Here is a 26,752-nt window from a genome sequence, read left to right on the forward strand (position 1 = left end):
TATGTATCTTCAATGGAGAAACTCCGGTCTTGCCGTTCTGCCGCTTTCCCTAGCTGTGGGCACCGGACTGCTCAGGGGAGCACAATGATTTGGAACATCCAGGCAGAAATATATAATGTAGAACAAACAAATCTTTGACATTTACTGTCGATATACGGATTCACATTAGCTCTATTAATGACATTTCTATCTGCAACGTTCAACAACGTTTGCCTACATTGAATGTGGCCTTGATCATAGTGCACTATAGCATTGATTCAAAATCACCATGTGAACACAGCCCAGTTCCTCCCCATCGTACCCGTCTTCCTCTCCATATCAGGTAATGGCCAGGCATCTACACACCTAAGAGCTTTGGAAATGGACAGCGTATTACAGACATGTAGAGAGAAAGACGGCCATCGGCCGTGCTTGTACTGTACTACAGTGCGTCCTATAAATGCCTCGGCACACCTCTGGGGCTGCCCATTGTTTGGTTTAAAAAGGTTCAAGGGCTGGGGTTTGAAATAAACCTCTCAGTCATTCAAAGGACGGAGATCTTCATGTTCCAGAGGAGAGAGTAAATACAGCTCAGAGGGTGTCTGAATCACGTGAGAGAATTGCCCAGCTCTATTCCCTTGCTACTCTCACTATCGAAACAGAACAAAACTTGCCAGAGGCAATACGAGAGGGAGGGAGACCAATTTGGGCTGTGTAACTAACGGTGTAACTGCTATGTGGGCAGGCAAGCAGACATTCATTGTAGGCTACTTTTTAAACATTACATCTATTTTACGTACACTGTCTGTCGGTCATTTCTTTATGCAGTATGTTTTGTGTATAAATATAGGCTATAGGTACATCTTGCAAACCCCAATGTTTTGTATTCCAGTTGACTATATTTGACTGCCATGTTGAGCTAATAAAGTAAAGTACGTAACAGTAAAGTAATACCAAGGCTGTTAATTGCATAGTCAAACTCCCATAGTGAATCTAAAATCTCAGTTTTGACATGTGTTATGAGGTGACAAGAACTCATCACATGTTCATTAGTTGTGTTAATTTGCAAATGTATCTACAAAATAAGCTCTGTGTGACACGAGCTGTCCACTTTTTTTTGCCGTAATCAAATCCAAATAACTTTTAATTGGATAAACCCCCCCATCATGTTAATTATATTCTGTAGGCTGCGTTCTGTTTGCATTAGCAGAGACAAGGCAAGGCACATACATGCTGACTAAGTGTAAAATAAATGGATAAATGGACAAATAAATGGATAAATAAACCTCAGACAACCTTTTGCTTACCTTCATGTGAATCTTTGTAAACGCCCCTAATTGCCGTGACCGCTACCAATGCTGCTCTGCATAAATGGTTGTCTCATTGACCAAAGTGAACTTGGGTTAGTTGTATCTGTGTGATCTGCTTTGGAATGGGCCAGTTTTATCCCATCGTGGCTGTGGTTTATCATCTCTAATGCTACAGTAATTATTACACTGTCTTTGACCTCCATCTAGATCCGATCCTGTATCTAAGTCCAGTGCTATTAATCTCACTCGCTGGAGAACTCAGGGAAAGCAGTAATAGCTGTGTTTGCTGTTAAAAGGGAGCCTGGAGTGTGAATGTTTTTGCAATTTGAACAAAAATGTCAGGCAAATGACCTGCTCTTTAGAGGAACTTATCATGTTGCTGTATGAGTTGAGCTATGTATTGAAGCAGAGCATAGAGAAATGCGGAGGTCGGTTATACACATGTTTGTACATGCATTGATTTGACCTCACCGTCGGGCACTATTCCTACAGAAAGAAAGCTATTATTTTGCATTTAAGCAGGTTTTGAATGCTATTGCTTCTGGTGGATTGTGCCAATTTTTGAAGGAATTATACATTCCCTGTCTGGTTTTAGTTAGAGTATGGTAATGTTGGTGAGTTCAGGGTTCACATGCCTCGTCAACTGATTTATACATATTTTTTTTTTTATTTTTTTTACTTAACCCTAGTCTAACTCGACAAATTACGCTACAATGTTGAACCTGAACCTGCCATCTTGGGACGCACTCAGGATTACAACCTATGCACAATGTGCCACGTCAATTATCCTAAAACTGTGTTGTGAATCGCCCACTGAGTTGCTCATTTGCTTGCTAGAACACACAGCGAAGCACCATTTCTCAACTGCTTCTTTGAGTCCTTCGTATTCATTTCACCCACACACATGTAGTTATGACACATGCGTTCACGCCATATTCAAATGTCGGAAGCGAGCGCATCATGTGTAAAACAACAATTATGTTAATTCCAACATGATTGCGATAAATCAAGAGAGGACAGAACAGCCCTATTAAAATGTGTTGCCTCATCACTCACGCGCACTCAGGGCAAGATTTATTTGATTTAGAACGGGACTCCGGATAGGGAATCGCATGATGTCTTAAGAGGTTGTGTTTGGCTTTCTTTTTTTTTTTTTTTACACTGTAGCAAGTAAAAGTCACTTGTTTGTACTGACAGAAAACAATATTCACATTTGGTAATATAACAACCCCCATGAACCATAAGGGCTTTCTCTGTAGTTCTGCATGATTTGCAGCACAGTTTGTTTGAGGTAATAATGAAGTATATGTACTGTGTCTTGCCAATGTGGGCCATCGTGACACTGCGTATCCAAAGAGCCCTTCTGCCAGAGTGGATGATGTTTTTCTTTCTTCACCTTCTCTTCTGCAGCCGCCATACTTGACGACCCAATGGAGTGCAGCCGGGGAGAGAGATTGGCCATCACTCTGGCGAAGGACAGCATCAACCGGTCCAGTAACCGTTCCACAACAGGCAAGCTGGAGGTGGACATCTTTGAGCTGCTGAGAGACAGTGAATATGAGATGGGAGAGACCAGTAAGTAGATGATGGGAGTAAGAGGTGGCTTTCAATTTTCGACTTTTGTCATTCATTTCAAAAAGTGAATGTCTGTCTGTCTGTCTGTCTGTCTGTCTGTCTGTCTGTCTGTCTGTCTGTCTGTCTGTCTGTCTGTCTGTCTGTCTGTCTGTCTGTCTGTCTGTCTGTCTGTCTGTCTGTCTGTCTGTCTATGTCTGTCTGTCTGTCTGTCTGTCTGGCTGGCTGGCTCTCTGGCTCTCTGGCTCGCTGGCTGGCTCTGTGGCTGGCTGGCTGGCTCTGTGGCTGGCTGGCTCTGTGGCTGGCTGGCTCTGTGGCTGGCTGGCTCTGTGGCTGGCTGGCTCTGTGGCTCTCTCTGCAAGCCGTTCATCCTTCCGTCAGTCATTTCAATTTAGTGCCCATCTTCCCTTGTTATCCCCCACTTTCAGAAATCTCTTGAGTAGGGCGAGATATGTCTATCTTGTTTAGGAATATTTGGAGTAACGAGTGGCAGTGGCAAACACATTTTTGGAAAATAGCTGATGGGTTCTCTCTGTGTTAAAAATTATTTGGATGTGTGGATGTCAAAAGGTTTTGGACTTGTTTTGTTTCTTTGGTTTGAATGACTAGCCTGAAGATATATAGTATATACACTATATATACAAAAGTATAAGGACACCCGTTCAAATTAGTGGATTTGGCTATTTCAGCAACACCCGTTGCTGACAGGTGTCTAAAATCGAGCACACAGCCATGCAATCTCCGTAAACAAACATTGGCAGTAGAATGGCCCATACTGAAGAGCTCAGTGACTTTCAACGTGGCACCGTCATAGGATGCCACCTTTCCAACAAGCTAATTTGTTGAATTTCTATCCTGCTAGAGCTACCCCGGTCAACTGTAAGTGCTGTTATTGTGAAGTCGAAACGACTAGGAGCAACAACGGCTCATCCGAAAAGGTGTAGGCCACCCAAGCTCGCAGAACGGGACCGCCGAGTGCTGAAGCGCACAGTGCATAGAATAATTGTCTGTCCTCGGTCGCAACACTACCAAGTTCCAAACTGCCTCTTGAAGCAACGTCAGCACAAGAACTGTTTGTCGAGCAGCCACACACAAGCCTAAGATCACCATGCGCAATGCCAAGTGTTGGCAGGAGTGGTGTAAAGGCCGTCGTCATTGGGCTCTGGAGCAGTAGAAGCGTGTTCTCTGGAGTGATGAATCACGCTCACCATCTGCTAGTCCGACGGACAAATCTGGGTTTGGCGGATGCCAGGAGAACGCTACCTTCCTGAATGCATAGTGCCAACTGTAATGTTTGGTGGAGGAGGAATAATGGTCTGGAGCTATTTTTCATGGTTCGGGCTAGGCCCTTTAGTTCCAGTGAAGGGAAATCTTAACGCTACTGCATACAATGACATTCTTCCATTTTTGTGGCAACAGTTTGGGGAAAGCCCTTTCTTGTTTCAGCATGACAAAGCCCACATGCACAAAGTGAGGTCCATACAGAAATGTTTTTTTTCGGGAACGGTGTGGAAGAACTTTACTGGCCTGCACAGAGTCCTGACCTCAACCCCATCAAACACCTTTGGAATGAATTAGAACGCAGACTGCGAACCAGGCCTAATCGCCCAACATCAGTGCAGATCTTGTGACTGAATGGAAGCAAGTCCCCACAGTAATTTTCTAACATCTAGTGGAAAGACTTCCCAGAAGAGTGGAGGCTGTTATAGCAGTAAAGGGGGGACTAACTCCGTATTAATGCCCATGATTTTGGAAAGAGTTTGTTTTGACCATGTAGTATACAAGAAATCTAATGCGGTGGACAGAATTTGGAAAAATCTATGTCAATCAGTCTATCGCCATGACCTTGTGGATGGATACAGTGCAATGAAATATTAACAATGCATTAACATTTCAACAAGTAGATGTTAATGCTGGTATTTTTATACCAGCTACTTTGATTAGATGGAACAGAAGGAGAATAGAATACACTTTTACCAGTCTGTTTATCTAACATGAAGTTCACCTACTGTGTGTTGCCAATGTGGGCCATACTGACACTGGGTTGCTAAAAAACCCTTCTGGCAGAGTGGATAATGTTTTCTTTTTTCCCTTTGGCACATGTTGCGGAGTACAAGGAGTGGAATTTAGCTAAACAGATTGCTACCCAGGCTACTGTTTCCGCAACAGGCATCATTATACTCCTTGTAGTGAGCTCTAACATAATGGAATATGTCTAGATACTGAAATACACATTTTCGCATGAATTTAGTCAACATTTAAAAAAAATACTAATATGAATATCGCAAAACTACCTTTTTTTGATTTAGCTTATTTTTTAGACACATTGTTTGTGTCACGTTCTGACCATAGTTCTGTTATTTTATCTTTGTTTTTGTATGGTCAGGGCGTGAGTTGGGTGGGCAGTCTATGTTTGTTTTTCTATGTTGGTTTTTGAGTTCGGCCTAGTATGGTTCTCAATCAGAGGCAGCTGTCAATTGTTGTCCCTGATTGAGAATCATGCTTAGGTAGCCTGGGTTTCAGTTTTGGGTTGTGGGTGTTTGTCTTCCGTGTTAGTGTTCGTCCCACACGGGACTGTTTCGTTCATTTCACGTTTATTGTTTTGTATTTCGTAGTGTTCAGTTTATGTATTAAAATAAACATTATGGACACTTACCATGCTGCAAATTGGTCCTCCGATCCTTCTCGCTTCTCCTCCTCAGAAGAGGAGGACGAGGTTTGTTACAGTTTGGAACAATATACTCTCTGATACTTTTAATGGTATGACCCATTTTTAAACATAACAGGTCACAATTACGATGAAGTTTCAATGGGAGAATTGCCAGAACAATCTAAGATACCCCAAAATCATTTGCATCCGCTGGCTCGGAATCACCCTACAAAATTATGCTTCTCATTAAATATAAACATCACAAGCCAGTCACGTTCTGCTCGAGGTGCTACTCCCCAATGCATATACAGGGAAAATAAAGAAGGAAGGGTTGAGGTTAAGCCATAAAAGTCTAAGCCGTTGGGGGGGGGGGGGGGGGTCATTTAGCTATTTGATAATGAATTGTAGGACCCCTTTAGGTATATACATTAAAAAAAAATGATTTCACAAAATATTGAATTTGGCTGTTAGTACTATAGCCCAGAGAAATGCATTGAATAACTGCATTGAATAATGACAAAAAAAGACAGTCAGAAAATCTATCATAAGAAACAAGGTTTTGAAGTGTTTGTCCTTTAGCTCGGAAATATTATTATGTATTTTTTTAACGCATATTTAACTCCTTTTTGGGGTAGGCACAAAACTACCATCATACTTCCTGTCTTTAAAAAAAACGGTACCGGTTACCTTCAGACAAATCCCGTGGGGATCCTACAGCAAAATAGAGAAGCATAGTGTTTGTGAGAATCTCCCCTTTACCCTTTAGTTCGTAGCCCAAACGGTTCAGATGCTACAAACAGAAGTTAGCACATTGACGGTACCAACTTCAGACGAGTCCCCTGACAATTGTGGCGGTCGTACAGCAAAATGGAGTCCACCATTGTGTTTGTGAGAGTCTACCCTTTCCATTTGATACTACAGACATTTTCATGAGAAGAAACATTTTCAGGATTATCTCATGGTCTGATAAACATCGCTCTACCTCTGCCGCCTAAAACCGCAAATGCGGAAGTGCGACATAGGCGGATGCGGTTCATTGAGACGCATGCCGTTAAAAAAAAAAGATATCTCGAACTTAAATGTTATTATGTTACTTAGATTGTCGCACTGGTGCATCAATCGACTCTAGGGGGTTAAAAGCACACTGCACTGTAGGTGTATGCCCATTAGATTCATTACCGTCGTTCAGTCAGTAACCTTATTGAACTGGAAATAAAAGCTGAAATAAATAATTCTCTCTACTATTATACTGACATTTCACATTCTTAAAATAAAGTGGTGATCCTAACTGCCCTAAGACAGGGAATTTTTACTAGGATTAAATGTTAGGAATTGTGAAAAACTGTGTTTAAATGTATTTGGCGAAGGTGTATGTAAACTTCCGATTTCAACTGTATATCCTGCTAGGTGAATATCCATGTCATCATATCAGCCATGATTTTGTGAAAAATAAGATGTCACAGATTTTGATGTCCCGTTGGTATGATATTTGTGATCGTACCTCATCTAATTTATTGACCAATGATTGTACGTTGCCCAGTAATCTTGACAGTAACGGCAGCTTTCCCACTCGCCTTCTGCAGAACCTTATGAGCCACCCCGCTCTGTGTCCTCTGTATCTGCGTCTCTTTCTCTTGCCAATAATGGGGATGTTGGCCTTGTCGGATATTAGCAGTATATCCCGTGAGTCCTGCTTGTTAAAGAAGAAATCTTTGTCTAATCTGAGGTGAGCGATCGCTGTCCTGATATCCAGAAGCTTTTTTTTGCCATAAGATACGGTGGCAGAAACATTAAGTACAAAAAGTAGAGCTTAATGGCCGTGGTAGCTCCTCCTCATACATAAAAACAACTGTATACCTCTCCCTGCTTGGTTGGCTGCCTGCAAACCCCCTCCTTATTTAGTGCTGTCGTGGCTCTGCCCAGGCAGCAATTGGATTAGGGATGGATCAGTGGCACCAGTAAGGAGGAAATGTCACACAACCTGCCTAGCTGTGTGTGTGTGTGTGTGTGTGTGTGTGTGTGTGTGTGTGTGTGTGTGTGTGTGTGTGTGTGTGTGTGTGTGTGTGTGTGTGTGTGTGTGTGTGTGTGTGTGTGTGTGTGTGTGTGTGTGTGTGTGTGTGTGTGTGTGTGTGCGTGCGTGCGTGCGTGCGTGCGTGCGTGCGTGCGTGCGTGCGTGCGTGCGTGCGTGCGTGCGTGCGTGCGTGCGTGTGTTTTCAACATAACTGTTGGCCCGCTTGGTCGAATGGTCCAAGATGTCGGCTTCTTTCCTGGGAGACCAGGTTTCTAATCCCACCAGTTACAAAAGCACACGTGAAATGTTGGCAAACCACATGTCTGAGTTATATTAAAAATATCCATGTAAAACTTCAGTGTCTTACTCATGTGTCTGTTTTTCTACGTGATATTTTTCACATGTGAAACATTTGTATAAAACGTCAGACACGTGTCCGTAAACCACGTGTCTGCCCCGTGAACATTTACAAACATTTACGTGTGAAATCTTTCACATGATTTCACGTGTCCAAAAACCATGTTTTTTTACACTCTCTTTTTACAAGAGTTTAAAAAATAATGTATTATGTGGTGTGTGCATTCATGTGTGAATTTGAATGTGGGTAACAATACTTTAAAGTACTATTCGTTTTTTGTGCCGACTATTTGTACTTTAATTTACTATTTATATTTTTGTACAAGTTTTACTTCACTACATTCCTAAAGAAAACAAGACTTTTACTCCATACATTTTCCCTGACACCCAAAACCACTCGATTCCATTTCGAATGCTTAGCAGGACAGGAAAACGGTCTAATTCACACTTTTATCAAAAGAACATCCCTATTGCCTTTGATCTGGAGGATTCACTAAACACAAATGCTTTGTTTGTAAATTATGTTGTGTTAGCATTTGTCCACGGCTATCCTTAAATAAAAAGAAAATCGGGCTGTCTGGTTTGCTCAATATAAGTAATGTGAAATTATTTGTACTTTTGATACTTAAGTATATTTTAGCAATTACATTTACTTTTGATACTTTAGTATATTTAAAATCAAATGCTTTTGCTCAAGTAGGATTTTACTGGGTGACGTTCACTTCTTAAGTCGGTTTCTATTAAGGTATCTTTACTCTTACTCAAGTATGGCAATTGGGTACTTTTTCCACCACTGAATGTGGGTTCACAGAACTGAACTCCAGGTCCCATGTGTACATTGGCTCTCATTTGCAGATGCTGCGGCTCTCAATAAGATATTGATTTGAGGGAATCAATTCTAAACTGAATGGACTCCAGACAACCCACTGACCAAGATTAGACAGAAGTTGTGCAGAATTCCATTATAATGATCCACACATATATTGGAGAAGTTGTCACTTGTCACAGATGTAAATTGCTTTGCCCATAGACTGAGGTGGAGCGAGAAGGGAATCCAAGATGGACATATTGGCCTTTTCTCAATTGGATTTGCACAACGACTGCATCCTCTCTCCGTCGTCCTCTGGCCTCCTTTAAAAAAAAAAGGTAATCAAGGAGAGGTGGCGAGGAGAGGGAAAGTTATAACAGAGATGCTAAGAGTCGAGAAGCAGGTGCAGGTGAAACGTTTAAAACAACAAACATGGAACAAGACAACATAACAGTAGCATCTACGCATAAACAATAGTGACTGGGGAAAGAACCTAAGGGAGTGACAGATATAGGGGAGGTAATGTCCAGGTGTGCCTCATGATGTGCAGGTACACGTAATGATTGATGCCATTTGTGTGTAATGATGGATCCCAGGACCAGTGGTTAGTAAACCAGCGACATCAAATGCTGGAGCGGAGGAGGCAAGACAGTTAAGAACAAATTCTTATTTTCAATGACAGCCTAGGAACAGTGGGTTAACTGCCTGTTCAGGGGCAGAACGACAGATTTGTACCTTGCCAACTCGGGGATTCGAACTTGCAACCTTTCGATTACTAGTCCAATGCTCTAACCACTAGGCTACCCTGCCGCCCCAATGTCTGTCCTTATCCCATTGCGCATCTTCAGGGTGGAATTTCAAAATAAATATATAAAGTAATAAAAACAAATGGAGCTAGTTTTATAGAAAAAAGTATTTCTGAACTCTTCCGCATAGGACTCAAGTAGGTTAGACTTGTGCTTCCTCGCTAAAAGGCTATTGAGTAGGGGGGGACATCTTCCATTTGCTTACTAACAAATTGACACTCTCCTTTACCACTGGGCCACTTATCGGTTTCCTGGTCACTGAAGAGAGAGGACAGAGGAGAGAGGGTGGAGGACAGACTTTTGCCCAAATGACAAAAGGCCATTCGGTTCCCTGTGTAAAATAAAAGATGCCGACCTGTAAAAAGCCTCATGGGGCCAGTGGCACCGTGCCTGTCAGGCTAATCCGGTCACTATGTAATTCGGTGAAGCCATGCAGACAGGTGCAAATGTGCTTTAAATGGAGGAGAGAGGGGTAGGTGGTTGGGAGAGGAGGAGGGGAATGTACGGGACACTCCATTGGATGACAAAGGGATTATTTATTAATCATTTGATTCACTGCTCCTGTAAATTTTCTATCTCGTTCGGTGAGGATTCCGAGCTTTGCTCCACTGGCTCAAAAATGGTCCACCTTTACTCTTCCTTTATACATCTTTACCCTCATTTGGGGTTTGTTACTGGCCCATCCACCACCTTAGCCAGTCTGTCGCCCTCCACTGTGTGTCCCAAATGGCACCCTATTCCCTATATAGTGCACTACTTTTGACTAGAGCCCTAAGGGCCCTGGTCAAAATAAGTGCACTACACAGGAACGAGGGTGCCATTTGGGCAGCAGACCACATATTCAGACAGCAGTCCTCCTCCTGACTACCATAGAATGTTAATGAGAGACAGGGATCAACCCCCACCTGAAATTGCATTTTGTTTCCCCTGCAAGTAAGATTTAAGCCCAAACTCATGTGCAGGGGATTGCAAAGAAATACTATATTATATTTCTTCTTCTTCCCCCCAAAAAATCCATTTCATGCACTGATTCAGTGTGATGGTGAATGTTAGAAAAAAGATATCACAAATGCTTTTGGAAGACTGATAATATCTGATCGGTTTCGTTTTAATATAGTTCTCAGCTATTATTTTAACTAGGTCAATGTGCCCCTGCATGGCAGCAACTGTTGGTTGGCACAAACTCCTACATGACACTTTTAAGGAGTACTTTCTTCCCCAATTGTTATCTTAAAATGAAGGATTGTTGACATGACATTCTAAAGGGTTTTGCAAAAACTTCCAAATGACCAGATCTCATTCCAACCTGTTGCTACAGTAATTATGTTCCATCATTGCACCACCACTCAATCTGTCATATTGTAATCTATAGTCGTAGGTCTACTATCGGTGATGTGAAATCATATACAGAGCAGCTGTAAGTTAATACATCAATAGTACATGATCAAGTTAATAGTTAGCAAACCCCAAACACCTACTTATTAAAGGTTAACTGGGAACTGCTGGCTCATACTGTTAGTGCAGGTTAAAACTACACACAAAGCAACACGCAACTCCTATTTAACAGGCTGAATGTGATATTTGGACCATGTCCTGTATTATCTGACTGGATGCTTGTCTCTGTGTGTTGACAGTGTGCCAGATCCTGTCCAAGGGAGTGGTGGGAGTCCTGGGTCCCTCCGCCAGCCCTGCTTCCAATTCCATCATCAGCAATATCTGTGGAGAGAAAGAGGTGAGTGCTGGCTCGCATTTTGGCTCGATTTATTTGGTGTCACAATAGCACTGTTTGCCAGTCATATTATGGAACAATATGTTTTATTATTACTGTGTTTGAGACCGTGCTTGACCCATGTCAATACCACAGCAGAATATTTTTCAGAACATTCTAAGTTATTGTCTGAATTTACCCATGTTAAATTCCGACGGGCCAAGAATCAGGGGCTCAACAGCGTACAACATTAATCTAATCAGTTATCAGACAAATTGTAATTGGTTTGGTGCTGCCGTGTTTTTTTGGTTTTGTGAAGGACCACCTCTTTGAACAACATGGAAAATCGTAATTTATACATTTTCAGTTCAGGTCCTTTGAGTTGTGATGTTAAACAATTTTTCTCTTGTATCTAACTACAGGATGTTACTGTCTTTTTTATTAAATGTCAATTAAAAAAAATCACATTTATGTCCCCTTTAATGAGAACTGTGACCATTTGATCAGTCTTTAGACTTTGGACTCCCTGGTGATGTGCACTGGCTATTCCTTTTAAATGTTCTGACTGAGCTCATTCCCTGTGTGAATAAATAAACATGTAGATGAATTGTAAGTTCCTAAACAAGTTAACTTTCTGTAATGTATTCATCGGACCATGCACCATGACTCCTTAAGCAGTGTTTCCCAAACTTTGTCCTCAGGACCCCAAGGGGTGCAGCTTTTTCAACTAATCAAGCTTTGATAATTTGAATCAGCTGTGTAGTGTTAGGGTAAAAAAATGTCCACCCCTTGTTTGGGAAACCAAGTTTGGGAAACACTGCCTTTAAAGGGATACCTTGGGATTTTGGTAATGAGGCCCTTTATCTACTTCCCCATAATCAGAGCATGCTAGCAGACACCCAGACCTCCAAGTCACTGCGCTAATGCTAGTTAGCATTGGCTGGAAAAACTCTAACTTCCTTCAAACTGGACACAGACACACACACAAATGGTATCCACTAGTTCATCGGACTCTGGTGAGGTAAATAACGGGCCTCATTGCCAAAATCCCAAAGTATCCCTTCATAAACTGTTCTTAATGCTAAATGATTAAGAAATACATTAACATGTTTCAAGCAAATACCATCTAAAAGGCTGAGTTCTGCAGAACTACAACAATGATGACATGTAAGCACGATGATGCCACATCATGGCTCTTAAAAGGCGAACAGGATAGTGTTGAGGAGTTGCTCTAATAGCTGTCGGTGTGTACATGACAATAGAGAAAGGTCACATTGCGCTGTTACTACCCTGGAAGTGATATCTCACTAATGGTCTCCTTTTGCAAACTGGGCATATCGGTAGTCTTTCAATGGAGGACAGCAGGGCCGGCCATGGCTGATGGAACATGTCTATGGGACTGAGGGAGGGAAAGTGCTTTGGCCACTTTATTACAACCTGTTTTAGGGGAGAGTGGAGTGCGATGGAGAATATTATTTTCCAATATAAATTGCTTGAGGTGTGTTTAAATGCAGTAGCCACAGTACTAATGTGGATTAACCGTTTTTATAAAAGGTGATTAGATTATGAATATGTGCTAGTATAATGTGCATCCAACACTGACAAATAAGATCAATCAGCAATCAATGTGTCATGTACAGTGCCTTCAGAAAGTATTCACACCCCTCAAATTTTCCACATAAAAAAAAAAATGTCACTGGCCTACACACCATACCCCATAATGTCAAAGTGGAATTGTGTTTTCAAACTTTTCACAAATTAATAAAAAATGAAAAGCTGAAATGTCTTGAGTCAAATATTCAACCCCTTTGTTACGGCAAGCTTAAATAAGTTCAGGAGTAGAAATGTGCTTAAGTCACATAAGTTGCATGGACTCACTGTGTGCAACAAGTGATTTTTCAATGACCGCATCTCTATACCTCAAACATACAATTATCTGTAAGGTCCCTCAGTCACTGAATTTCAAACAGATTTAACCACAAAAACCAGGGAGGTTTTCCAATGCGTCGCAAAGAAAGCCACCTATTGGTAGATGGGTAAAAATAAAAAGCAGACATTCAATATCCCTTTGAGCATGGTGAAGTTATTACACTTTGGATAGTGTGCTAATACACCTAGTTACGACAAGGCGTCCTTTCTAACTCTGCCGAAGAGGAAAGAAACCACTCAGTGATTTCAACATGAGACCAATGGTGACAATTTAAAACAGTTACAAGTTTAATGGCTGTGATAGAAAACTGAGGATTGATGAGCAACATTGTAGTTACTCCACAACACTAACCTAATTGACAGTGAAAAGGAGGAAGCCTGTACAGAATCCACATATTCCAAAACATGCATCCTGTTCGCAACAAGGCACTAAAGTATTGATGCAAATTGAGTACTACTCCTAACATTTAAGCATAGTGGTGACTGCATCGTGTTATGGGTATGCTTGTAATCGTTAACGACTGGGGAGTTTCAGGATAAAAAAAACCCCGGAATGGAGCTAAGCACAGACAAAATCCCTGAGGAAAACTTGGTGCAGTCTGCTTTCCAACAGACACTTAGTGATGAATTCTCCTTTCAGCAGGACAATAACATAAAACACAAGGCCAAATCTACACTGGCGTTGCTTAACGAAGACAGTGAATGTTCCTGAGTGGCCGAGTTAGTTTTGACTAATAATCTACTTAAATCTATGGCAAGACCTGAAAATGGTTGTCTACCAACGATCAACAACCAATTTGACAGAGCTTGAAGAACTTATTTCACAATTCAGGTCTGGAGAGCTTTTAGAGATTTACCCAGAAAGACTCACAGCTGTAATCGCTGCCAAAGGTACTACTACAAAGTTTTGACTCAGGGTATAACGACACAGGGCGAGACCCAGATGCATACACCGTAGGCAGATGGTTCGAGTCTGATATTTATTGAAAAACAAGGGGCAGGCAAGAGGCAGGTCAGAGTCCAGAAGGTACAGGGCGGCAGGCAGGCTCGAGGCAGGTTGAATGGTCAGGCATGCGGGTACAGTGTCAGGACAGGGTCAGAACCGGGAGGACTAGAAAAACAGCGACTAGGAAAAACCATGAGCACGGAACAACACACTGATTGACTTGACAAGGCGAACTGGCAACAGATAGACAGAGGACACCAGTATAAATACACAGGGAATAACGGGAACAAATGGGAGACACCTGGTGGGGGGTGGAGACGAGCACAAGACAGGTGAACTCGAAAATGGTGTTCCACAGGGATGTGAATACATCTGTAAATTAGATAATTTTTGTATTTAATTTTCAATACATTTGCAAACATTTATGAAACACATGTTTTCACTTCGCCTTTATGGGGTATTGTGTGTAAATGGGTGAGGGAAACAATAGATTTAATATGTGTTGAATTCAGGCTGTAACACAACAAAATGTGGAATAAATCAAGGGTTATGAATACTGTCTGAAGGCACTGTATATTTTACTTTCTAAATGTATCAACCATGCATCTACAGTAGCCTATATAGTGGTATGTGTGTGTGTGTGCATGTGTGTGTGGCAGTTGTTGTGAAGGTGTTGGAGAGTCAATTACATCCTGTCTGTGCTCAGTGATTGTGTCTGTGTTCATAATTCTTAACTGGGAGAGTGCACAGATGCTGGCAATATGACAGGAGGCCGAGTAAATAGGGGACTCATGAAAATATGACTCATGACAGCCCTTGCTATGTGATCAACCCATTACCCACACTCAATTTATCATTCGGAGAGCTCTATATCCATTTGGGAGGCTCTAAGTGATGCTGGACAGAGCCATACTGTACTATCTGGATTTAGACAATGGTAACTAATAAAAACAGTATCTCTTCACAAAAAGCAATTGCGTAGAACAGATGCCGAGAACTCCTAGCTCACAGTCCATGTATAATCCTTTTAACACCTCTTTGAGCGGTTCTGGACCGGTACCGACCAATATTTGATGTACTGAGTGCATCAATTGCTGTGCACTCTGTGAAATCTGACACCTCATTTGCTTCGGGAGCAACACGTCAAAATTTCAGGCCTATGCAAACAAATGTTTGATTTTGCAGCTCAGCTTACAATACGGCATATGAAATGGGAGACCTTAGCCCATGCAGCAAAGGCAATCTCATCACGCTGTGATGTTCATAGATGGATTTAGAGCACTCAACATGAAACAATACAAAATTATTTCATAGAATTTAAACAAGACCACTTTCTCTTGGTCACAGCGAGACATAATCACTTTGTGCTTAAAGCTGAAGTTGTAATGAGTCAGCAAGCATTTGAATTGTGTCTGCGTCGCTCAGAGGATGCTGGTCAGAAAATGCTCTGTCAGTTATGTAATGGTGTCAATTTTGTACTGTCACTAAGTATGATCATGTTTATTTTACAACTATAAGAAAGGTGAAATATCATATCAAGTCATTTATAATTTGATTGTTACTACATTTAGAAATCACTTCAATTATTCCATACCCTATTCCCCAACTTTTGTTGAATAATATGATTTGTCATATTTTTATATTTGTTCTGTGTACTTGAGCTTGTGTCCTCAAAAGACTACACCTCAGCAATTTATAACAATTTTTTACCAGAAAGGTAAGATTGAAATCTTTCTGGCAGTTTAAGCATCACTAGGTATTGTTTATGGCCCTCATATGATAAATAATTACTTTTGAATATGTCTATTTAGGCAAAAATCTAAATTATGACTTTACATTTAACCATTTTTTTATGTTTTGCTCTTGAATGCTGCAGAAAATCCTCTAAGTCATGGTCGTTGACACGGAACAAAAATCTAAACGCAACACGTAAAGTGCCATGTTTCATGAGCTAAAATCAAACATCCAAGACATTTTCCTTACACACAAAAGCTTATTTCTCTCAAAAGTTCGGTATGAATTTGTTTACATCCCTGTTAGTGAGCATTTCTTTTTTGCCAATATAATCCATCCACCTGACAGGTGTGGCATATCAATAAGCCGATTAAACAGCATGAGCATTACACAGGTACACATGGGAAAATGCATGGGAAAATAATTGGCAACTGAAAAATTTGCGGTTTATCACACAACGCAATGCCACAGATGTTTCAAGTTTTGAGGAAGTGTGCGATTGGCATGCTGACTGCAGGAAGGTCCACCAAAGCTGTTGCCAGATAATTTAATGTTAATTTCTCTACCATAAACCTCCTCCAACTGCAGATCAAGTGTATGGCGTTGTGTGCTAACGTAGTCTACACTGCTATCTGCCCAGCAGCTAGCTAACGTCCACCGAATACCAGCACTGTAGAAACTATTACACTCAACTGAACGACTCGATTAGTGTAGTGTTAGCTAGCTACATAGTTGTCTTTGCTGTCTTCGTATCCAAGATAATTGTGTAGTTTAGAGTGTGTAGACTTAGAGTGATTATCTTAATTTACCGAGGTTAGCTAGCCAGCTATTTGTCGTCCTTAACGTAGGAGATACTGCTAGCTAGCTAGCCAACAGCTAGCCAACGTCTACCGAATAGAACTTCAACAACCCGGTCAACATTCCGCTTCGCTCCACAGGTAGTATCACATTTTCATTTCACTTCATTACAGTACAACGGTTTGATTTGTTTGATCGTAGCTAGCTAGCTACATAGCCGTCTCTGTATCTAAGACAATTGTGTAGTCTAGAGCGATTTTCTAGGTTAGCTAGCCAGCTATTGTCGTTCTTTTAACGTAACGTAATTAACACTGCTAGCTAGCCAGCTAGCCCCAGAATAGCAGCACTGTAGAAACTATTACACTCGACGGAACGACTTGATTAGTGTAGTGATTTAGATGCACTATTGTAAAGTGGCTGTTCCACTGGATGTCAGAAGGTGAATTCACCAATTTGTAAGTCGCTCTGGATAAGAGCGTCTGCTAAATGACTTAAATGTAAATGTAGTGTCAACAACGCAGCCACTGCCAGCTAGCCTACAAAGTCAACAACGCAGCCACTGCCAGCTAGCCTACTCCAGCAGTACTGTATCATTTCAATCATTTTAGTCAATAAGATTCTTGCTACGTAAGCTTAACTTTCTGAACATTCGAAACGTGTAGTCCACTTGTCATTCCAATCTCCTTTGCATTAGCGTAGCCTCTTCTGTAGCCTGTCAACTATGTGTCTATCTATCCCTGTTCTCTCCTCTCTGCACAGACCATACAAACGCTCCACACCGCGTGGCCGCGGCCACCCTAATCTGGTGGTCCCAGCGCGCACGACCCACGTGGAGTTCCAGGTCTCCGGTAGCCTCTGGAACTGCCGATCTGCGGCCAACAAGGCAGAGTTCATCTCAGCCTATGCCTCCCTCCAGTGCCTCGACTTCTTGGCACTGACGGAAACATGGATCACCACAGATAACACTGCTACTCCTACTGCTCTCTCTTCGTCCGCCCACGTGTTTTCGCACACCCCGAGAGCTTCTGGTCAGCGGGGTGGTGGCACCGGGATCCTCATCTCTCCCAAGTGGTCATTCTCTCTTTCTCCCCTTACCCATCTGTCTATCGCCTCCTTTGAATTCCATGCTGTCACAGTTACCAGCCCTTTCAAGCTTATCATCCTTATCATTTATCGCCCTCCAGGTTCCCTCGGAGAGTTCATCAATGAGCTTGATGCCTTGATAAGCTCCTTTCCTGAGGACGGCTCACCTCTCACAGTCCTGGGCGACTTTAACCTCCCCACGTCTACCTTTGACTCATTCCTCTCTGCCTCCTTCTTTCCACTCCTCTCCTCTTTTGACCTCACCCTCTCACCTTCCCCCTACTCACAAGGCAGGCAATACGCTCGACCTCATCTTTACTAGATGCTGTTCTTCCACTAACCTCATTGCAACTCCCCTCCAAGTCTCCGACCACTACCTTGTATCCTTTTCCCTCTCGCTCTCATCCAACACTTCCCACACTGCCCCTACTCGGATGGTATCGCGCCGTCCCAACCTTCGCTCTCTCTCCCCCGCTACTCTCTCCTCTTCCATCCTATCATCTCTTCCCTCTGCTCAAACCTTCTCCAACCTATCTCCTGATTCTGCCTCCTCAACCCTCCTCTCTTCCCTTTCTGCATCCTTTGACTCTCTATGTCCCCTATCCTCCAGGCCGGCTCGGTCCTCCCCTCCCGCTCCGTGGCTCGACGACTCATTGCGAGCTCACAGAACAGGGCTCCGGGCAGCCGAGCGGAAATGGAGGAAAACTCGCCTCCCTGCGGACCTGGCATCCTTTCACTCCCTCCTCTCTACATTTTCCTCCTCTGTCTCTGCTGCTAAAGCCACTGTCTACCACTCTAAATTCCAAGCATCTGCCTCTAACCCTAGGAAGCTCTTTGCCACCTTCTCCTCCCTCCTGAATCCTCCTCCCCCCCCCCCCTCCCTCTCTGCAGATGACTTCGTCAACCATTTTGAAAAGAAGGTCGACGACATCCGATCCTCGTTTGCTAAGTCAAACGACACTGCTGGTTCTGCTCACACTGCCCTACCCTGTGCTCTGACCTCTTTCTCCCCTCTCTCTCCAGATGAAATCTCGCTTTTGTGACGGCCGGCCGCCCAACAACCTGCCCGCTTGACCCTATCCCTCCTCTCTTCTCCAGACCATTTCCGGAGACCTTCTCCCTTACCTCACCTCGCTCATCAACTCATCCCTGACCGCTGGCTACGTCCCTTCCGTCTTCAAGAGAGCGAGAGTTGCACCCCTTCTGAAAAAACCTACACTCGATCCCTCCGATGTCAACAACTACAGACCAGTATCCCTTCTTTCTTTTCTCTCCAAAACTCTTGAACGTGCCGTCCTTGGCCAGCTCTCCCGCTATCTCTCTCAGAATGACCTTCTTGATCCAAATCAGTCAGGTTTCAAGACTAGTCATTCAACTGAGACTGCTCTTCTCTGTATCACGGAGGCGCTCCGCACTGCTAAAGCTAACTCTCTCTCCTCTGCTCTCATCCTTCTAGACCTATCGGCTGCCTTCGATACTGTGAACCATCAGATCCTCCTCTCCACCCTCTCCGAGTTGGGCATCTCCGGCGCGGCCCACGCTTGGATTGCGTCCTACCTGACAGGTCGCTCCTACCAGGTGGCGTGGCGAGAATCTGTCTCCTCGCCACGCGCTCTCACCACTGGTGTCCCCCAGGGCTCTGTTCTAGGCCCTCTCCTATTCTCGCTATACACCAAGTCACTTGGCTCTGTCATAACCTCACATGGTCTCTCCTATCATTGCTATGCAGACGACACACAATTAATCTTCTCCTTTCCCCCTTCTGATGACCAGGTGGCGAATCGCATCTCTGCATGTCTGGCAGACATATCAGTGTGGATGACGGATCACCACCTCAAGCTGAACCTCGGCAAGACGGAGCTGCTCTTCCTCCCGGGGAAGGACTGCCCGTTCCATGATCTCGCCATCACGGTTGACAACTCCATTGTGTCCTCCTCCCAGAGCGCTAAGAACCTTGGCGTGATCCTGGACAACACCCTGTCGTTCTCAACTAACATCATGGCGGTGGCCCGTTCCTGTAGGTTCATGCTCTACAACATCCGCAGAGTACGACCCTGCCTCACACAGGAAGCGGCGCAGGTCCTAATCCAGGCACTTGTCATCTCCCGTCTGGATTACTGCAACTCGCTGTTGGCTGGGCTCCCTGCCTGTGCCATTAAACCCCTACAACTCATCCAGAACGCCGCAGCCCGTCTGGTGTTCAACCTTCCCAAGTTCTCTCACGTCACCCCGCTCCTCCGCTCTCTCCACTGGCTTCCAGTTGAAGCTCGCATCCGCTACAAGACCATGGTGCTTGCCTACGGAGCTGTGAGGGGAACGGCACCGCAGTACCTCCAGGCTCTGATCAGGCCCTACACCCAAACAAGGGCACTGCGTTCATCCACCTCTGGCCTGCTCGCCTCCCTACCACTGAGGAAGTACAGTTCCCGCTCAGCCCAGTCAAACCTGTTCGCTGCTCTGGCCCCCCAATGGTGGAACAAACTCCCTCACGACGCCAGGACAGCGGAGTCAATCACCACCTTCCGGAGACACCTGAAACCCCACCTCTTTAAGGAATACCTAGGATAGGATAAAGTAATCCTTCTCACCCCCCCTTAAATGATTTAGATGCACTATTGTAAAGTGGCTGTTCCACTGGATGTCATAAGGTGAATTCACCAATTTGTAAGTCGCTCTGGATAAGAGCGTCTGCCAAATGACTTAAATGTAAATGTAATGTAATGTAATGTGTGGGCGAGTGGTTTGCTGATGTCAGCGTTGTGAAAAGAGTGTCCCAAGGTGGCAGAGGCGTTATGGTATGGGCAGGCGTAAGCTACGGACAACGAACACAATTGCATTTTATCAATGGTAATTTGAATGCACAGAGATACCGTGACGAGATCCTGAGGTCCATTGTCATGCCATTCATCCGACACCATCACCTCATGTTTCAGCATGATAATGCACGGCCCCATGTCGCAAGGATCTGTACCACAGGCGTTTGGTGGCACCTTAATTGGGGAGGATGGGCTTGTGGTAATTGCTGAAGAGGAATAAGTAGAATGGTATCAAATACATAAAACACATGGCTTCCATATGTTTGATGTCATTAAATTTGCTCTGTTCCAGCCATTATTATGAGCCGTCCTCCCCTCAGCACCCTCCACTGATCTGTAAACAATTCCTGGAAACTGAAAATGTCCCAGTTCTTCCATGGCCTAGATACTCCCCAGACATGTCACCCATTGAGCATGTTTGGGATGCTCTGGATTGATGTGTACAACAGCGTGTTCAAGTTCCCGCCACAACATCCAGCATCTTCACACAGCCATTGAAGAGGAGTGGGACAACATTCTACAGGCCACAATCAACAGCCTGATAAATTCTAAGAGAAGGAGCACTGCATGAGGCAAATGGTGGTCACCAGATACTGACTGGTTTTCTGATCCACGTCCCTACCTTTATTTTAAGGTATCTGTGTCCAACAGATCCTGTGTCCAACAGGGCCTAATGAATTCATTTCAATTGACTGATTTCCTTATATGAACTGTAAATCAGTAAAGTCTTTGAAATTGTTGCATGTTGCATTTATATTTTTGTTCAATATAATTTACATTAGCTGGTAATAGCTCTTGAGGTGGCTTTGAAAATTAAGGAAATGTCTCTCTTTTATGCATTGAAACACACACTTAATCATCCTGCCTATAGACTGCCGATAGGTGCTTATCACAGTGGGAGGCAGTTTTTTCTCTTGCTCGAATAAAAGCGGCGCGACAAACCTGCAGATTCCACTTTTAGAGTCACAGTCCTTCATGTTGAGTTGCTGTTTTTGGGCTACTTCTAAATTGCGCCGCGGCCGCCATGGCATTTCTCTCTTTAAAAAAAATGTGTATTTCACTGTGACCTGCTGCTGCTGACAATCAGGCAGTGAGGCAGGCGTTGGTGAGGGGGAGGGCCAGAGCGGTGTGTGTGTGTGTGTGTATGTGTGTGTGTGTGTGTGTGTGTGTGTGTGTGTCTGTGTCTGTGTGTGTGTGTGTGTGTGTGTGTGTGTGTGTGTGTGTGTGTGTGTGTGTGTGTGTGTGTGTGTGTGTGTGTGTGTGTGTGTGTGTGTGTGTGTGTGTGTGTGTGTGTGTGTGTGTGTAAAAAAAAGTGTTCAGAGATTTCAAGATCCTCTGTCCAACTTTCATCACTCAACCTCTCCTATTGGATGTGTCTATAGTTATGCACATGGGCAAACAGGATTTATTTAGAATTATAAACTGGGTGGCTTGAGCCCTGAATGCTGAATGGTTGAAAGCCGTGGTATATCAGACCGTGTATCACAGGTATGACAAAAAATACTTTTAACTGTTCTAATTACATTGATTACCAGTTTTTAATAGCAATAAGGCACCTCAGGGTTTTGTGGACAGAATACCACGGCGAAGGACTGTGTCCTAAGAACAGCCCTAGCTGTGGTATATTGGCCATATACAGTGCCTTCGGAAAGTATTCAGACCCCTTGGCTTTTTCACATTTTGTTACATTACATCCTTATTCTAAAATTGATCAAATAAAAGCATCTGTGTCCACAATACAACTTACTGATAATGAAAATTCCAAAACAGGTTTTTAGAAATGTTTGCAAATGTATAAAAAACTGATATACCTTATTTACATAAGTGTTCAGACCCTTTGCTATGAGACTTGGAATTGAGCTCAGGTGCATCCATTGATCATCATTGAGATGTTTCTACAACTTGACTGGAGTCCAACTGTGGTAAATTCAATTGATTGGAAATGATTTGTAAAGGCACATCTGTCTATATAAGGTCCCACAGTTAACAGTGTATGTCAGAGCAAAAACCAAGCTATGAGGTTGAAGGAAGTGTCCGTAGAGCTCCAAGACAGGCTTGTGTCGAGGCACAGATCTGGAGAAGGGTACCAAAAATATTCTGCAGCATTGAAGGTCCCCAAGAACACAGTGGCCTCCATCATTCTTAAATGGAAGAAGTTTGGAACCATCAAGATTCTTCCTAAAGCTGGCCGCCCGGCCAAACTGAGCAATCGGGGAGAAGGGCCTTGGTCAGGGAGGTGACCAAGAACCCGATGGGCACTCTGGCAGAGCTCTAGATTTCCTCTGTGGAGATGGGAGAACCTTCCAGAATGGCAACCATCTCTGCAGCACTCCACCAATCAGGCCTTTATGGTAGAGTGTCCAAACAAAAGCCACTCCTCAGGAAAAGGCACATGACAACCTGCTTGGAGGCACCTAAAGACTCTCAGACTATGAGAAACAAGATTCTCTGGTCTGAGGAAACCACGATTAAAATCTTTTGTCTGAATGCCAAGCGTCACGGCTGGAGGAAATCTGGCACCATCCCTACGGTGAAGCATGGTGGTGGCAGCTTCATGCTGTGGGGATGTTCTTCAGCGACAGGGACTGGGAAACTAGTCAGGATAGGGGCAAAGATGAACAGAGCAAAGTACAGAGAGATCCTTGATGAAAACCTGCTCCAGAACACTCAGGACCTCAGACTGGGGCGAAGGTTTGCCTTCCAACAGGACAATGACTGTAAGCACACAGCCAGGACAGCGCAGGACTGGCTTCAGGATAAGTCTCTGAATGTCCTTTAGTGGCCCGGCCAGAGCCTGAACATCTCAGGAGAGACCTGAAAATAGCTGTGCTGCAACGCTCCCCATCCAACCTGACAGAGCTTGAGAAGATCTGCAAAGAACAATGGGAGAAACTCCCTAAATACAGGTGGGTCAAGCTTGTTAGCGTCATACCCAAGAAGACTCAAGGCTGTAATCACTGCTAATGGTGCTTCAACAAATTACTGAGTAAAGCGCCTTATTGCTTAATCAGTGCATTCAAAGAAGTTCAATCTACAAGCATTGATGGAAAATTATCTGACGAGTTTAATAAGAGTGAATTATCTTTTCTCTGGGACATATTCTTAAGCTCACAATTATTATTATATTGATGGAAAACTGCATTTTGCTTCTTAAAAAAGGTTTTATTTGATAAATGTGGCTCGTCATCTCTTGCTGCCCAAAAACATTTTGGGCTAGCTTTCAGGCCTTGTTGGTGGGTTTTAAGAGTTCATTGGGCTATACATTTTTGATAGACCTGGCAACCCTGCGTACGTCCATGGTTGAACGTCATGAGCCAGTCACACTTCATATACAATGTAAGGCAATGGCATGCATTCCATATTGTTCTTCCCTCCCATTGTATAATTACTATTTTGGAATTTGCCATCCATTTACCCAGATGCTCAAATCTATCAGTCCAAGCTGATTCTGAAATGTAGAATTTAATGAAATGAGAGGGTGACGCCATGCTAGGTCAGTTTACCCTCCCAGGTTCTCATTGATAGTGCATGTTAATTCAGGATTATTCCACTCGGCCAATCATGAGGCGTCAACTCTGACCACTATACAAGATGAAAGCACAGTTGAACGGCCATGAATGGAAGTTGAACCCGTTTTGGTCTCATGGTCATGAAGTGTACATGTGTATTGTGAAGGCAGTCATCAGCATATGATATTCAATATCTGCCCTATATTTCTCTGACATTGACCTGTGTGTTGACTGAGTCCGCCGTGGGTGAGTAGTGTGTGTCGGCTGGCTCAGTTAGATTTTATTGGACACCATGTTCTCTGGCCCAGCAGCACATATCAGTGTGTCACAATGTGGAATTGCTTTTATACCCCAGTATGCTCACATTCCTGCCTATCCTCCATGCCCCGAGACCATTTTCCAGGAAATATCCTCCCACCTAACATTTTCCCCGGGAGTGCTTTGACATGCACGCAAATCAGTCAAAGCAAGTCTCCTCTCATTTGCACATCCCCCCCCCCGCACTTCACCATACTCAGCATCTCTGGCTGATTGCCGAAAGAGGTAGAGGTCAGCCCTGGCGATCCCCCCCCCCCCAAAAAAAGAAAACTCAGCAAGAACGCTTGAGAAACCTTTTAGAGGGATTTCGGCTCAAATCAGCCGGACCTTTTCTTAACCCCTTATAATCACACACCATCAGCCTAATACTGGATCCCTCTTTCTGACGGTAGACAATCATTTGTTCTGGGAATTTGAATCTTGGCTAGCAGTGTCGACTGACATTTTTCGATGTACAGGATTCGGCCCTTTTAAACCCACCGGCTATTTGTGGAGGGAAGGCACATTAAGACATGCCTGGTGGATGGGATGCTAGGTCTGCAGGGGGCGATGTTGCGGATGTTAAGCTCGGTGCCACTCGGAGCAGGGTGCATCTGTTCCGCCTGCTTGCAAACAAAACACAGGTGAGCCTGCTATTGCTGCTGGATTGCAATTAAAGGTCCACAGCTGTTACACACACCCCTCATGACCCCCTTCTTCACTGTGCTGTTGATCTGTCTTGTCGAGGGTAGCCAGGAGATCTGTGCATATCCAAATTCGCTCCCTCTTTAGAAAGCTGTTTCCACTTGGTCAGGGAGATGAATGTGAGCACGGCCGCTCTCTGGTTGCCAGCGATGAACGGGCGATGCAAATTCAATTAGGTCGTTATAGATATGCAAAGTCCTATTCCATATTCCATCGTTCCTTTTGTTTTGTAGTCATCTGTGTCATTGCGCTGGCCCTTTTGTTTAGGTGTGAGGTGATAGGATTCAAACAAACCCATCACAGATGAGGTTCTCAGAACTGCTGAATGAATTGTCTCACAAGCTCTCTATACAAGCTTCACCATTACTGAACATAGCCTCAGACATTTTCTTTCAGGCATGGTATTGGTCACATTTCAGGTGTCAGAAGTTTGCAGATCAATTATTTATGGTTTGTCAGAGAGAACTGAAATCGTCCGATGGATCATATGTGAAGACGACCTGGGTTAGTATTTCTCAACATCTGGTTTGTGGACGGGTGCCAGTCTGTTTTGATGTTGTTGGCTGGTCCCTGAGACACACATTTTGTCAGTTCTACAACGTTTTATGTATGTGGCCCCCCATGGAGGAAGCTTGCCGGTCCCTGGTCAAAAAAATGGCTGAGAGCACACCTATCAGGTGTATACATTTTGTATCACTTGTCTAACATCTGGACCACCTAATACCTCCTTCAGGAACTTCAAGAGCTTAAAGGCCTAGGGTGGTCTCAAAAAGCTTTTAATTCCCTACAAAGACATTTGTTTAATCAGAAGTGAAATCAAATTTGATCTGTCACATGGGCCTAATAGAACAGGTTACCGAGAACACCTTACCATGAAATGCTTGAAAATGTAAATGAAAATGTAAATGCAACATGCAACAAATTCAAACATTTTACATTTTTCAATCAGTCAATTGAAATAAGTTCATTAGACTCTAAGCTATGGATTTGACGTGACTGGGAAGACAGACATGCATCTGTTGATCACAGATACCTTTTTCAAAAATGTAGGGGCATAGATGAAAAAAACTAATCTAATAACAGTATCTCTGTGCTTTGAAATTGTCATCAATAAAATGTAACTGTGTTCATGTCCGTAGCTTATGCCTGCCATACTATAACCCCACAGCCACCATGGGGCACTCTGATCACAATGTTGACATCAGCAAACCGCTTGCACACACAACGCCATACAAGCTGCCAAATGCTCTAAAACGACATTGGAGGCGGATTATGGTAGAGAAACATTTGATTATCTGGCAACAGCTCTGGTGGACATTCCTGCAGTCAGCATGCCAATTGCGTGCTCCCTCAAAACTTGAGACATCTGTGGCATTGTGTTATGTGATCAAACTGCTCATTTTATTTGATTGTCTCCAGCGCAAAGTGCACCTGTGTAATGATCATGCTGTTTAATCAGCTTTTTGGTATTCCACACCTGTCAGGTGGATGGACTATCTTGGAAAAGGAGAAATGTTCACTAACAGGGATGTAAAACAAATTGTGCACAACATTTGAGAGAAATAAGCTTTTTGTGTGTGTGGAAAATTTCTGGGATCTTTTATTTCAGCTCATGAAACATGGGACCAACACTTTACATGCGTATATATTTTTCTTCAGTATACATGTAGGTAGTGGCAAATTGACCATGCATAGATAATAAACAGAGAGTAGCAGTGTGTGTGTGTGTGTGTG

At 43.5% G+C, this 26,752-nt stretch overlaps 1 protein-coding gene across 1 annotated transcript in view; it reads left to right on the plus strand.

Moving 5' to 3' along the window:
- grik4 (glutamate receptor, ionotropic, kainate 4) overlaps positions 1-26,752 on the plus strand; it is a 224,476-nt gene that overhangs the window by 63,823 nt on the left and 133,901 nt on the right. The window contains exons 2-3 of the mRNA XM_064974177.1: positions 2,700-2,864; positions 11,128-11,225. Of these exons, the coding sequence (XP_064830249.1) occupies positions 2,700-2,864; positions 11,128-11,225 (263 nt within the window). The remainder of the gene's footprint in view (positions 1-2,699; positions 2,865-11,127; positions 11,226-26,752) is intronic.

Source organism: Oncorhynchus masou, chromosome 9 (genome assembly GCF_036934945.1).
Source record: "Oncorhynchus masou masou isolate Uvic2021 chromosome 9, UVic_Omas_1.1, whole genome shotgun sequence".
In the NCBI taxonomy this organism is placed as follows: Eukaryota; Metazoa; Chordata; class Actinopteri; order Salmoniformes; family Salmonidae; genus Oncorhynchus; species Oncorhynchus masou.